At 43.1% G+C, this 15,238-nt stretch overlaps 1 protein-coding gene across 2 annotated transcripts in view; it reads right to left on the bottom strand.

The window, feature by feature from the left end:
* The window catches only part of CLCN3 (chloride channel, voltage-sensitive 3), an 82,275-nt gene extending 67,408 nt beyond the window's left edge, over window positions 1-14,867 (bottom strand). For both annotated transcript variants that reach the window (XM_015416239.1, XM_015416241.1), the window contains exons 1-2: window positions 14,670-14,867; window positions 8,798-8,974 (exon numbers count right to left, since the gene is read on the bottom strand). In XM_015416239.1, the coding sequence (XP_015271725.1) occupies window positions 8,798-8,957 (160 nt within the window). In that variant the 5' untranslated portion in view covers window positions 8,958-8,974; window positions 14,670-14,867. The remainder of the gene's footprint in view (window positions 1-8,797; window positions 8,975-14,669) is intronic.
* Between the last annotated feature and the right edge of the window lie 371 nt (window positions 14,868-15,238).

Consider the following 15,238-nt stretch of genomic DNA (forward strand, 5'->3'; position numbering starts at 1 on the left):
ATAATGGCATGTTGATGCTTGGCTGGGAAGGAGATAGGGTTGCCAACTCCAGGTTGGGAAATTCATGCAGATTTGAGGGGTGGAGCCTGGAGAGGTTGAGGTTTGAGGAGGGGTGGGACCTCAGACAGGTACAATGCCATAGACTCCACCCTCTAAACCAGCCATTTCTTCCTGGGTAACAACCACTGCCAATCTCCAGGTGAGGGCTGGAGATCACTGAAAATTACAACTGTTCTTCAGGTAGCAGAGATCAGTTCCTCTGGAGAAAATGGTGGACTCTGTGTCATTATACCCTGCTGAGGTTGTCACAGCACATTAACGCTGAGTGCCCAAGGGATTGGCACTCTCCCAGAGCCTCTTTCTAGAGATGCCAATCTCCAGGTGAGGGCTGGAGATCACTGAAAATTACAACTGTTCTTCAGGTAACAGAGATCAGTTCCTCTGGAGAAAATGGTGGACTCTGTGTCATTATACCCTGCTGAGGTTGTCACAGCACATTAACGCTGAGTGCCCAAGGGATTGGCACTCTCCCAGAGCCTCTTTCTAAAGTGCGTTGTAAGACCCACTGAGGGAGCTGGGGAAAAAGCAAGCTACGGTGCGGCTGCAGCAGAAGCCCTGGGAAAGGAAGCAGGAGAAGGAAGTTGTTCAGGGGCCAGATTTGAGTCCTATGTAGGCTGCATCTGGCCCATGGGCCACATTTTTGACACTCTGAAATAGGGTATATGGTCTAATTATCTAACAAGGTGAAGTAGATCAACAAGTAGATTATTTATAACACTAAAAGAATAGAGAGAACAGATGCAAAGGACTGGAGAAAAATGGGAAAAAGTCTTCCCCAAGGCCTTTTTTCAATTTCTCCCAATGGAAAAATTGGGACATTTCAGGGAGCACAGAAAATAACTCCTGTGATTTTTTTCTCCTCTGAAATCACTGACATGCTTGTTAAGCAAGGGTTTATTCATTCAAAATATATAACATGGAAGTCTGAGAACTTTTTTAAAATTATTCCAATGGAAAGCTTGGGGAGCACTGAAAAACTGCTTTGACTTTTTTTTTCTTTTAAAATTAGTGAAATGCTTTTAAATGCAATGTTTTATTCACTTCATGTATAGCATAAAGAAGCCTGACAACTTTCTCCCCCAATTTTACCTTTGAAAAACTTGAGAAATTTGAAGAAACACTGAAAAAAATGAATTTTTTAATGTCCTAAGCATTAAGAGGCTGCAGTTTGCAACTCCTTCATTTTATTACTGAGTGTATTTGCAATTTTGGTTGTCAAAAACTAAGGCATTGATACTTTTAAGTTCCCTAACCATGCCAATTAATATAATCCTATATGCTAAGCTTCCTGCCAACCTAGCAGTTCGAAAGCAAGAAATTGCAAGTAGATAAATAGGTACCACTTCGGTGGGAAGTTAACAGTGTTCCTTGTGTCTTGGTGTTTAGTCATGCCGGCCACATGACCACGGAAATTTCTTCGGACAGCGCTGGCTCTTCGGCTTTGAAACGGAGATGAGCACCGCAACCCTAGAGTCGGACTCGACTGGCTTTCGAGCAAGGGAACCTTTACCTTTTACCTTTATATGCTAAGCTATAAATGATATATTTTATGTTATATGTATTAATGGGGAAAAGAACATTTTCCCATGACCAAAAATGTCTGGAAATTTTATGTCTCTAGGGGACAGAGTAAAAGCAGGAGCAAGAAGGAACACAAGAAACGAGTAGATAAAGAAAATTCATAGGTAGAGTCAGTATTTCCAGAGATTGTTCCACACTTCATATCTGATAATAGGACCTGTTCAGATGAAGCTAAATTCCAGCTTACACTATCAGTCTGAAGGCTGTGGTTAAAAATACTTCCTGGTTTTACTGCTTATTGGAATTTCAAAAATAGGAATGGGAAAGGATTTGTCAAACATCCAACAAGCCACAGTAATTTTACAGTAGTTACTTCTGCAACTAAAATAACTAAGCTCCTATCCCTAAACTTGCATAATTAATTGGTGCATAAAATTTCTGACCATGGCTTTCACTAGAGCATACAATGCTGGAAATTACTTGGAACTCTGCTATTTGCCTCTACATGCCATAAGAGCAAAGGAAGAATTTGCTTTGCCCTACACACAATAAACTGCTCTTTCATAAAGATGAAATGCCTCATGCAAACTTTAGAACTTCTATAATGCAGAAATGCACAAGCCAAAATATAAAGAAACTTACTGCTGTTCTGCTTGCAAAAGATCTTGTGCAACACTTTCCTTTCCTTTGTATATATTAAATTGCTCAGAAACTGGTTTAGCACAAGTGGCTACCACAGGTTTGTTTTTTCTTGCATTTCTTCTCATGCAAGAGCTCCAGAGCAAGCCGTAAATGTTGTGCTGTTTCCATCTCTATATTTATCTCTGTCACCTGGAAATCTGCCGTAATCCCAGGAGATCTCCAGCCACCACCTGGAGGTTGGCAATCCTCATTGGAGCATGCATATCCCACCCACTTTGTAGTCACTCCACTGGTTACCAATCAGTTACTGAGTTCAGTTAAAAGTACTGGTCATCATCTCCATTATAAAACCTTTAATTGTCTTGGACACACATATCCACAGACACCTCTACCACATGAGCCATGTTCCATCTGAGCAAAACCTTCTGAGAATACCACTCTGCAATTGGTACATTCATACCTAAGTCTCACAATAGCCTGCACATATTATCTGTTGTGGCTCCCATCTTGTGGAACAGCTTGCTTACGGAGATCAAGAAGACCTAGTCCTACTGCATTGTTAAATAGATGTTTTATGCTGAGTTTTTAAATATATATTTTGTAATCCACCTTGTGTCTCAGTGAGAAAGGTGGCCTATGAATGAAGTTAATAAAACATGTTATAAGTAAAAAATTTCTGAAAACATTGCACAGTCCCTGACCTGTATAGTCCAGGCAAGCCCGATTTCATCAGATCTCAGAAGCTAAGCAGGGCCAACCCTGGTAAGTATTTGGATGGGAGACCTCCAAAGAATACCAGGGCCGAAAGGCACAGGCATACTCTGAATGTCCTCCATGCCTCAGTAGGAGTCGCCAGAGGTTGCCATGTCTAGACACAGGCGCGCGCGCACACACACACACCCAAAAACGCAAAAGTACCAAAAAAGAGAAAAAGCACTGCACAGTATAGAAATGTTTGCTGTATTTTTACACAGCCATCGGAGATGCAATATGTACTTCTCGGTTTTCAAGAGACTGCATTTCAACATTTCCTAACTATTATGAATATAAAAATAAAATAGAGATTGAAACTAAAGTTGGATTAAGGAGAGAGCAGATTGAGACTTCTAAATAAATTAAGAGTTCCTCTTTTATTTTATTATTTAATTCATTTATACCTCACCTTTCTTCCCAGTGGGGCCCCAAAGAGGCGTACATCATTCTCTTCTCCTCCATTTTATCCTCACAACAACCTTACGAGGTAGGTTAGGCTGAGTGTGTGTGACTGGCCCAGGGTCACCCAGCAAGCTTCCATGGCAGGAGTGGGGATTCAAACCTGGGTCTCCCAGATACTAGTCTGACACTTGTAACCTACTATGACAGTGGCTTTACACAAGTCAACACCTATTCATTTCAAATACATTTCCCCAAGTGCATGAACATAAAACATGCTTTTTCCGTCTCTGAGCTTTTTCCGTTTGAGCCAGAAATATTTTTACTGAATATTATGCCAGACACACTACAGAAAAAAGATGTTTATTTACTGACGCATTTGGTAACAGCAGCTAGGATGACTTTCGCTAAATTCTGGAAGAAGGAAGATGTACCAACCTACAAAGACTATTTAACTAAGATACTGGAAATTGCTGAATGGGACAATCTTACATTGAAACTGCACGGAAAAGAGGATGGGCTTTTTCAAAACAGTTGGTCACGATTTTATGAATGGCTGGATACGCATTCATAGAAGATATAGGTTTTCTGCTATACTTACATTCTATTGTTGTGTAAACTCGGAGAAGGGTTCTTTTTTCTATTTGGTATTTGTATGTTTCTTAGGTTTGTTCTGTATGTGTTAAAACAATAAAGATACACTAAAGTAACTTTTCTGTTTTTAAGTTTGCCAGATTTTCCTGAATCCTGTTTCACTTTAGCAGACAAAGTTATATCTAACAGCCTTGCACACACAGATACCTGGTCTGAAGACAGGTTACTAGCCAGATGGAGAAGGTAAACCAAAGGATCAGAGTCTGGACAACAAACCTGGTACCAGCACTGAAGTGACTGTTCTATGTGACTGAAATTTAGAGTTGTCAAAAGGACAAGCTCCTTTAAAAAATAGTGATTTTGGTCATAGAAATTCTGAAGCCTTCAATTATTGGGTGTGGAGGAGCTGATTTATTATGGGAGCTCATCATTCTCTTCAAATGTTCTAGGAGAACATGAAAAAGCAACATCTGCTGCCTGAGAGCAGTATTCAACAACAGCAAGTGGAAGAAACTGCAGAACTGGATGTTGGTCAGTAGCCAGACTGCTACTGCTGTTGCTTCCAGTACATATGAAGAACCTGACTCCTTCTCCCAGTTTGACCTGCTCTTTCCAACCCAGCCAGACCACCACACCAGTCTCTGTTTTGCTCCACTGTTGGGTGGCAGTGAGGCAGGATGGGACTGGAAGACCATTCTTCATCAGAGTTGAGTGCTGAAACACAGATGCATGGCACAAGTTTAGGCTGACAGAGGTTGGGATGATGACAGTTTGAGAGATCCCTATTACTCCACTACAATGTGAGGGCAAAGACCCTGTGATGAAATGACACTTCACTCAAGTAAGTTTAGTATATGTGCTGCCGAAGCGTGTCCATGTAAGAATTTTCTACTTTGATTTGTAAATGTTAGGTTTACACTCTATGAATGCTCAGAAGTTACAAGTAGTATGGCCAAAAGAAAGAGCCAGTCGTCCGTGCCCCCCCCCCGTGAATTCTACACTGCAGAGTTTAGGGCAGTAAAGCCACTTGTATGATAATGATGGTAGCCAGAGAGACAGGGGAGTGGGTTTTGTGAAAGTATGCAATGGGAACCCTTCACCCTCAAAGTGAAAACAAGGTTCTAGTCTTTTCCTTTGAATTTACAGTGGGAGTAGTTTCATGAATTTGTGAGTAGAAGCACCCATTCTTGGAGAGAGGTAGCCATTCTTAGGCAGGGGAAGACATGCTTTAGAGAGCCAACATACTTAACTTGAGACATGCAGAGACACTGGCCCTTTTTGCACTCTCCCTTTAATCTGTGTTCACCACAGTGCCCTCCAAGCAATTTTGCACTAAAATCAAATTCAACCTTCTTTCTAATCCAGGTTTCCCCCCCATTCTGCACTAAAATTGAGTTCAACCTTCTTTTTATTCCAGTTTCTTTTTTCCCATTCTGCACTAAAATCGAGTTCAGCCTTCTTTTTATTCTGCGCCCCCCCCCCAATTCTGCATTACATTACCTCCCTTCAGTGGTCAGTCCGGTTTCAGCATGCTGCTGCCCGGGATTATTTGGATGCTGTTTTGCCGTGGACTTAAATTGCCTCAACTTGGACACTGAGAAAATCCAGAATGGCAGGCAAATGCGGAAAGGACCACTAGAGAATTTGTGGGGACTCTGAAGGAAACACACACAAACCTGGAGCCAATAAATTATTTCTGCCTATCTGTTTACCATTGCAGAAGCATTTATAACTATTTGATTTTTCAGCACTGAAGAAGCTGTAGTCTTTTGCTGTTCAACTGTATGTTTTTTCTTCTTGTACCCGCTCTGCTTATTCTTTAAGATAAAATCTTCTTTTACTGAAATCATAGTTATTTGGTCATTGCAGCCATGGGAAAAGCCTCATGCTTATCAAAGTATAACACAGAAGCAGGAAAAGCCTGTTTATCAGAGAGTATCTTTACTAAGTGAAATTTCCAAAGTTTCCCTGTGTTTTCTGAATTAAGGAGGGCCATCTTGGTTTTTACAGAAAGTCTAACTGCAGGCTGTAGTTCTAATAATGGCCTGCTGATGGCAGGCAGAGAGTAAACTATTTGTAAAAGGGAATGAGTAGGATAGAGCTGGAGGGGTGAATTTCTCATTAGGATCTAGCAGCTTGAGACATGGGCCACCTGAGTACATCCTTCATTCTTTGTGGTTAAAAAAAACACATAATGAAGACTATGATCTGACAGGCAGACTGACTTTCCACACTAGAAAAAAGAACTACTAGCTCTTGGCAAGCTTCAAAATCGAATGCACAACATCATAGTGTATCTCTCCTATAGAACCGCTTCCCTCTGTTTGCATATTTCGATAACTCCTATTACTGAATTACAACAAAAATGATCTGAGTGAGCAGTTAGCATTAGGTTGATTGAGATTAAGTTTCAATGTTAAATAATTATGGTTTATCCGAGAGACCCAAACAATTCTAATATTACAGTTTGGCAAATACAGTGCCTCCCTAATCTTCTGAGGCATAATTTTTCTTCACAAGTTTGTAAAGTTATTTATTAATTGCTCAGATGGCTGTAATATGTTCTTCAGTACATAAATGTTTCTATCTTATTTACTCGAACTAATCTTAATATGGTGTTCTTTGAGCTACCCCAACAGTGTAGTTCCCTTTTTTGTGTTTTCAAATATAAAAGCAATTCACACAATTACTTTATTAAGCTACTTAACACACAGTTTTTACAGTTTTTCTTAATAGGCAATGGGATTATATGTTTTCTCCCCATGGATTATGAATAGCCCAAGTAGAAATTTGTCCTAAGTCATTCTCATCTTCCTCATTTTTCCCAACAGTACTACCCTAAACAGAGTAAACTCCTCCTAAGTCTGTTGAAGTTAATGGTTTCAGAAGGGTGGAACTCTGACTTACAATAGCAACGCAAATGTTCTCAAATGTTCTTGTCACTCATGGATAGACCTAAGATATGCTGACAATGCCACAAGAACCTAAAGAAACTCTTTTCCCTAACAAGATAGTTCGGAAAATCCTGAGGAAACCAGAAAAACCTGCAGTGCCCAAACTACCTGAATTGGAAAAGACTGAGAGACTCAAATATAGTTCCTACATCAGGTATGTACTGCACCAAAATCAGAAAACACAGCAGGTGGCTGGATGCTCAGCCCTTTTATATAGCCTCGTTTAAGTATGTTCAGAAAATCAGCTGGGAGAAGGGGGCACTGCTTTTCAGAAGGCTGAGGTTCAACTGCATACAGCATTCAACCTAAGATGAACCATGCTGCAGCAGACCATCCAGTATTTCGTTCACACAGCAGCCAAAGCCCACAAGCAGGAAGACTGCAACAGCACTCCCCCAGCCATGATCACCAACATCTGATATAAAGAGACATACTGCCTCTGGTACTGGAGGGAGCAGATATCCATCATGAGTAGTAGTCATTCATAGCCCCGTCCTCCATGAATTTGTCCACTCCCCTTTTAAAGCTTTCCATGTTGGCAGCCATCACCACATCCTGTGGCGGCAAGTTCCATAATTTAACGATATGCTGTGGCTTCAGTGGGTTCAAGTATGATGAGAGGGGGGAAAGCTTCTCCCTGTCTACCCTCTCTGCACCAGGAATAAATGCACAAAGGCTACTTAAATCTCCCTTATAAATAGAAGCCAAATGGTGGTGGCACTTCTCTAGAACATTCCACACGCTCCAAAATCAGTTCGCTCTCTGATCTGCCATTCAGAGGGTCTCCCTATCCACTGGCTGCTTTGTCTGAGTCCTGCCTCCAACATTCTAAACATTTTGCTGTTCCTCTCCCCCCCATCGCCAGTCAGAACACAGAGGTTATTTGCATATGCAGCCTCATTGGCCTTTGCCTCGGAACACAGAGGTCGTTTGCATATGCGACTTGATTGGCTTTTGCCTCTAACATTCGAAACAGTTTGCTGTTCTGAGGTAAAATGTGTCCAATCTCCAGGTGAGGGCTGGAAATCACTCAGAATTACAACTGCTTTCCAGATGGCAGAGATCAGTTCCCCTGGAGAAAATGGTGGGCTCTGTATCCTTACATGCTGCTGAGGTGGCCCCCGTATGACAGCCAATGTGACATAGCAGTCAGGGCTTCAGAGCACGGGAGAGGCTGCAGGTGTGTGGGGGGTGGAAAGCTGAAGAGTGAGGGGGAAATAAAGGTAGGTTGATGATTGGCTAGGAAGGAGATAGGGTTGCCAACTCCAGGTGGGAAATTCCTGGAGATGTGAGGGATGGAGCCTGGAGAGAGTGATGTTTCAGGAGGCATGGGACCTCGGACAGGTACAAAGCCATAGACTCCACCCTCCAAACCAACCATTCCCTTCTGGGGAACCATCGTTGCCAATGTCCAGGTGAGGGCTGGAGATCACTCAAAATTACAACTGTTCTTTAGGTAGCAGAGATCAGTTCCTCTGGAGAAAATGGTGGACTCAGTGTCATTATACACTGCTGAGAGTCGCCACAGCAAATTGACACTGAGTGTCCAAGGCCGGGGCACCCGCCCAGAGCCTCTTTCTAGAGGCCGTTGTATTTATTTCCACAACGTACCTTTTTCCTAGTACTACAATGAAACAAGAAATAGCACTGAAAGATTTTCAATTAAGAACCTCCTCAATTAGTACAGTGTATAATTCTTTAGTTTATTACAAGTGCCTGCTGTATTATCATTTTATATTGCATTTCAACTGATAAATCTGTTTATCCACAATATAACACTAACAATACACATCACCCATACATTCGCGAAGCCCAGTCTTCCAGGATGCACATAACATCACTGTATATCACAAAACAGGGATTTACTGACTTACCAACAGATGCATCACCATCTAACAAATTGTCATCTTCGGAGGTCTGAAAGTCCATGATGACCCCAGCTCCATCTAGAAGTTCCTCATCACTGCTTGCACTAGTTATGCTATTGTAGCTATTTCGGTAGTATCCTCTATGGAACAGCTGCTCTGACTCCATTTAGCTGTTTTTATAACCTAAGAAAATATTCAGTGTTAGACAGTACCAAATACACAAAAACAGAATTCAAAATTTACTGAAAGGATAAGAAAGTTCCCTTCATTAGGAAGAAGTCCTCACAGATGTGTAAGTATCGTCCACTAACTTATTCAACAACAGCAGCTCCTCCAGATATATCTTTACATTCAGAGATTCTGAAAACTCAGTTCCTTCTTAGAGTTTTTAGCCCAATCTTTAGCACCAGCAAAAGGAGAGGGAGAACTACAAAACTGTTTCTCTCCTACAGGACACTTAAGTCTATACTACCACCCTCTCTTTAAGAAATGTACTTTAGGGAAACATTACATTTAGATGGGATGAAGAAATTTACTTACTTACTTTCATCCCCTGTTCTTAGACCAAGGTCTTGAACAACATAACTGAAAAACTTAAATAACAGCCACATCTAAAAACACCTCCCTTCAACTCTTCTCTGCAGCCTCTAGCAATTGAGCAACAAAATAAGTACGTATGGAATCAGAATCCTCTAAAAGGGATTGAACCTTTTGCTCTAATGTCGCTAGAGGAAACATAGTCCATTTATCAAGGCATGGCATAATCCATTTTAGCCTAAACTGGAGCATGGAAGGACACTGCAGGAGAATATGTACAAGAGAGTCCACTGACCGGAGAGGGCAGGGACATAACCGATCTGAAAAAGGGATCCTTAGCAGACGACCCAGCAATACCATTGCAAAGGGGCAGCTGAATCATGAATGCATAAAGGTCCACCAAGGAGTCTAAATAAGAAGGGAGTTTATCCTTAGACGGAAGGCCCAAGGCAAACGGAGAACATGTCCTCTGAGCATCAATATGGGAATAGCTCTTATCTCTGGCATAAATCAGTTTGGCCACATGTTTTTTCATTGATTTATGGAGGAAGAAAAAAGATCCTCTACCTTAAGATTTACAAGAGATAACTTCTGTTCAAAAAGCTGGAGCCAGGGAGCCTTGTAAGCATCCTTGAGGAATAGGCTTACCAAGCTACCCTCAGGGGCCTCAAAAAAAAGATGAAACCAAAAATTAAAAGCACATACTTCTATAGAGCTAAGACCAAATTCACAATGAAGGGCCAATGATGAAATGCACCTAGGGAGCCCTCCAACTGCCTAAAGGAACAAAGACTGTGGATGAAGAAATTATCAGTTTACTCAGATAAAGGCAGTGCTCCAAGTTCAAAGCTTTCTCATTCATATGTGAGGCCGACAAAGCAGAGCTGCAGAAAGTTTTCTATGAAAGGAGCTCTCTAGGTGGAATAGGAAGACGAAAGGAGATATGGAAGACATGAAAGAGGTGGGAGCATAAAAGAGTGATTTATCCACTATACCTCCCTCCCCCAATACTCATTCTGCACCTTGGCCAATTTAATCTGATTTGCTGTTTCCCAGCACTGCAACTACAGAAAGATATGATGAGCTGCTTATTCTTACCAGTATACAGCATCACTGTTATACTGCAAAAGACAAAACACACCACACACATTCAGAGGATGGATCCACTACAAACATATGTGCAAACAGAAAACACCTCTGCATGCATTGCCCTGGGGAAGATATAATCCTCCCCTTACTGTTTATGGGGTCCACTACAGAGTTAGAAGCGGGGAAGGGACTGTCCACTGGTTCAAAGCACAAAGGGGCTCTTCAGTAAAATGTCTTCTGGTAGTCCTTCCCACCAGTAGCCTATGTGCCCACTCCATCTTGTTGATGGCAGACACATGCCCCAGCAGTTGCCTATTCACATGTGCACTCACCCTCTCCCTCCCCAGCAGTTGAGGCAGATGCTGCTGCTGCTCCTGACCATCAGCCAGAGGCCAAAAATGGAGGATAACAGCAGCACTACTGCGAAGAAGGTACAAGGCTAGCCCAAGCAATTAAGAACAGCACAGGGCAGGAGAGACACCCTTGCCGCTTGCTCATGAGGGGCAATGGTAGTGCCCTCTCCGGGGGTAATGGATGCCGCGGGTGCTGAATCTTAATGCCGATCTTCGGGTTCCTCGCTTTCAGTGTTGTAAGCCACACCAATTTACCCCCCAGTTTTCATATTTTCTGGGAAATTGGAGGTTTCCCCAGATTTGTAGAAATGTCTCCCCATTCCTACATTTATTTATTTATTTACATTATTCACAGCCCACCTTTCTCACTTGGACTCAAGGTGGATTATAACACAGTGAGTCAATACAATCAACAGGATGGGACACTGAATGGACGATGCAATAGAAATTAGGGCTGTCAAACCAACCAGAAGTCTAAAAACAGAACTGAAGGAAAGCATAAGTATTAACATGACACATTAAATGATGCCATAATTACATAGTAGGATCCTAGTTCCAGTAAGCTATGCACAGTAGTATAGACCACAGTCCCTAATAATTTATCCATGTAACTTTGTGAAACACTTAGTACCTTGCAATTCTATTGCCTCCGTAGAAAAGCCCTCTTGAATAATTCAGTTTTGTGTAGTTTGAGGAAAGCCAGGAGAGTGGGAGCCTTCCTGACCTCCTCAGGCAGACCATTCTCTAAAGTGGGGGCCACAACTAAGAAGGCATGGATACAGACACTTGTTGATTTTGCATATTTGCTGGCTGGCACCTGCAGAAGACCCTGCTCTAATGAGTGAAGCTGACATGCAGAACATAAAGGGAGGGGTGGTCTTGCAGACATGAGGGTATAAGGCCATGAAGGACTTTGTATGTGATAGCTAATACCTTAAATTGAGCCCGATAACTGATGGGCAGCCAGTGATGTGCCTGCAGGATGGGATTAATAGGCATGCTCTATCTAGCTCTGGATAATAGCTAAGCCATGGCATTCTGCATCAACTGGAGTTTCCGAATTGACTTTGAAGGGAGACCAATGTACAGTGCATTATAGTAGTCTAGTCTGGATGTCACTGTGGTGTAGATCAAGGTAGCCAGATCAACCATATCAAGGCAAGATACCATCTTTCAGGTTAAACTAAGTTGGAAGAAAGCCTTTTTCGCAGCTGCATTTACTTGCTCCTCCAGTAACAACATTGGGGCCAGTATAACTTCAAGGTTCTTAACCAAGTCAGCATGGGTCAGCTAATTCCATCAAAAGTAGGGAGTACAATGTCATTTAAGATCTCCACCTTTCCAATTACCTCTGTCTTTTCAGGGTAGTCAATCATCACAGCAGCCATTGGGACCAGGCTGTGTTATTAGTCCTGTCTTCTTGTATACCTATGTTATAGCTGACATCCAGATCAGAGTGTGTTCTCAATATTTTATCATTAAAAAGTTGGCAAATGTATCACTGCTAATTATCTCTTCCTAAGGCAATAAAGGCAGGAGCTGCGGTGGCTCAAGTGGTTAAGATGCTGAACTGCAGGCTGTGGAAGGTCAGTAGTTCAGCAGTTCGAGATCCGGGTGCCGCATGATGGAGTGAGCTCCCATCTCTAGTTCCAGCTCCTGCCAACCTAGCAGTTCGAAAGCAAGAAATTGCAAGTAGATAAATAGGTACCACCTCGGTGGGAAGGTAACAGCGTTCCGTGCGCCTTGGAGTTTAGTCATGCCGGCCACATGACCACGGAAATGTCTTTGAACAGCGCTGGCTCTTTGGCTTTGAAACAGAGATGAGCACCGCAACCCTAGAGTTGGATTCGACTGGCTTTCGAGAAAGGGAACCTTTACCTTTACTTTAAGGCAATAAAGGCTCAGATATTGGTGGCAACAGTTGCTGGCTACCTTGAACAACTGGATTGGTTGTGAGCTAGCTGGTGCTATAGTAGCACAGTAGCAGCATTTATTTGCCACTGTCACAGCTGTTTCATAGGTACGTGACTCCATTGTGCAATTTTTTTTATCCACACACTGGTTCAGAGTTCAAGTCCAGAATTACGTATATGATAAAAGCCCTTCTTGTCTGAGAACATAGTTTACAGCAGCTTAAAACTTTTATTTTAGTGAAGAAAACATACAATCTAAATATTAAGTCAAGTAATTCTATGTATACATTTTCTCTATCCATAAAAGTTTCTCTATTTTCCTATACTTATTTCTTTATCCATAAAAAGTTAGAGTAGATTTAGGTTACAGAGTACTTTATGAACTCAAGAGAACGGCATACCAATTAAAACGTAGCCTATCTTTATTATTTCAGTGTTTTATATCAAAGTAAAAAAGGGTTGTTTTACCTTATATTATGCCTGTCTCACTGGAAATACACTGAATTCAGCAGCCATACTTTATAGTGCTTTCAATCTCTCAGTTCTTAAATCTTTAAGTGAAAGCCAGCTATTCTATTTCTGTGTAAGCTCAACTCATGCTCTGTAATCATATGATTCTTAAAAACTACAGCTGTATCATTATGGAAGAATCTTAGAAATGCCTAAGGGCAGAATATGCAATACAAGGAATTATTAATAGGGATAAAAGATGTTTAAAAGACAAAAGTGGTGGAGGGAGTTCCCCTACTTACCATTAGCTAATGCTATAGACTACCTTACATAAAGGTAATCATAGTTAGAGTAAATAAAACCTTGTCTCAAAGCATTTCACTTACTCCAAAAGAAAAATATTTCTATGAAAAAACTGGGAGGAAAAAGTCCTTCGAAAATAACAGGAAAAAATCCAAAAATTTCCAAGCTTTGATGTCTCCAAATCAGATTGGGAAGCTACTCTCTACTACAAAGCTCAGTGTGAAATAAGTCCCCCTTCCCTAACTTGTCCAAAACATTTACTTCATATCTATCCCTCACTATGGTTGCAGAACTTCAAAGACTAATAGACATCCCTAAGCACTGAAGTCAGCAAGTGTCAGTCACTCACACCTGCTGAATCATCAAACACTGAAAGGGCTGTGCATCTTTTCTACAACTAGATTTATGGTACAAAAAAACAGCACTGACATCTTGCTAGACAGTTCAAGGGTATCACAGTGCTATTACTATCAACAGCCTTTCTTCCCTTATCCTACCACTAGAAGACAGAGGACTACATCAAGACTTTAAGAAAAGTGCGTTCTTAATAGAGCCTTCCAATGAGAGGAACCAGTTTTAGAATCCTCCAGAAAACACAAGCCACAGATCTTCAGCCGTTTACGAACTATTTCTCTCCCAAAACAGGCTAGAAATGATGATGATCTTGGATTTAGAAACTGCCTCCAGTCTCTGTGGAAGGCTGCATGGGCAGAATCATTCAACATGGAAACCTTTACCACTGATGACAGCCGCCAGCAAGATACCGCAAAACCTTTCCTGTTGGTTTTGGAAAGGGGTGGAAAGGAGAAGGGGGAGGCACACAGCAAGGGTCCAGATTAGTGAGGTGGAAACACGGGAGCACACACAGAGAGATGCTGTGCGTTTGGTGAGTCGATCCCGGGCAGAAGACAGGCCGGCTAACCAAGCCCCACACCAAAGCCAGGCAGAGGCAATGAGCATCTCAACAAGCAACTCATCCACGAGGGCAGTCTCACCCAGCCTCCTTCTTTCCCTCTCCCCGCCAATGAAAGCCCATAGAACCGCCTCAACCCTACGCCGCCTTCCCGTCTCAGCAAGCGTCTGCGTCAGGCCACAATCTGTTTTCCCAGCCACACGGAGGAGCCCCTCTTTTTTCTTCGCCACCGCCCTCCCCCCCCCGCGCGAGGCATCGCCGCCCATGACTCCCCCACTGTCCCGGCCCAGAGTCCGGCGCTCTGCCGAAATCCGCCCTACCTGGCCGTGTGGCGCCGCCTGGTGACCCCCGGAGAGGTGCTCACACATCCTCCTGTCGCTGAGCCGGGCGGAGAGGCCTGGTCCCTGCGGGAGGGGAGGAGCCGAGAAGGAAGACGGGGAGACAGCCGCACAATCCCCCGCCGTCATCCACCCATCCTGCCCGTCCACCCCCAAGCGGCGGTCACCCAGCAGCACTAAGGTGCGTTGCCCCGCCCTACTCGGCGAGGTGCGAGTGGCGTCAACGCCACACACCACGCACGCAGCCGCACTGGAAAGGACAGCGGAGATTTCGCACCCCACATTCCTAGCGAGCCACAGAACGCCCATTCAAGGCCCGTAGCCTGCGTGGGGCCCTCGGGGCCCGGCCCCCCGGCGAGTTTTGCGGGTTCCCTCCCCCCCGCCAGGACTGGATTTCGGAGGAAATGTGCCTATATTCATATGTGTGGGTGTTTTTTTAACCTGCTAACCCGGAACGCCATTCTTCGCTATGGGTTCTGTCTCCGGCTCGACCGGCGTAGGGCAGGAACGGCAGCAGTCGTTGTTATTGTTCGGTGGGTTGGCGACGTCAG

The sequence above is a fragment of the Gekko japonicus genome, unplaced genomic scaffold, assembly GCF_001447785.1.
Source record: "Gekko japonicus isolate JY-2015 unplaced genomic scaffold, Gekko_japonicus_V1.1 scaffold593, whole genome shotgun sequence".
Classification (NCBI taxonomy): Eukaryota; Metazoa; Chordata; class Lepidosauria; order Squamata; family Gekkonidae; genus Gekko; species Gekko japonicus.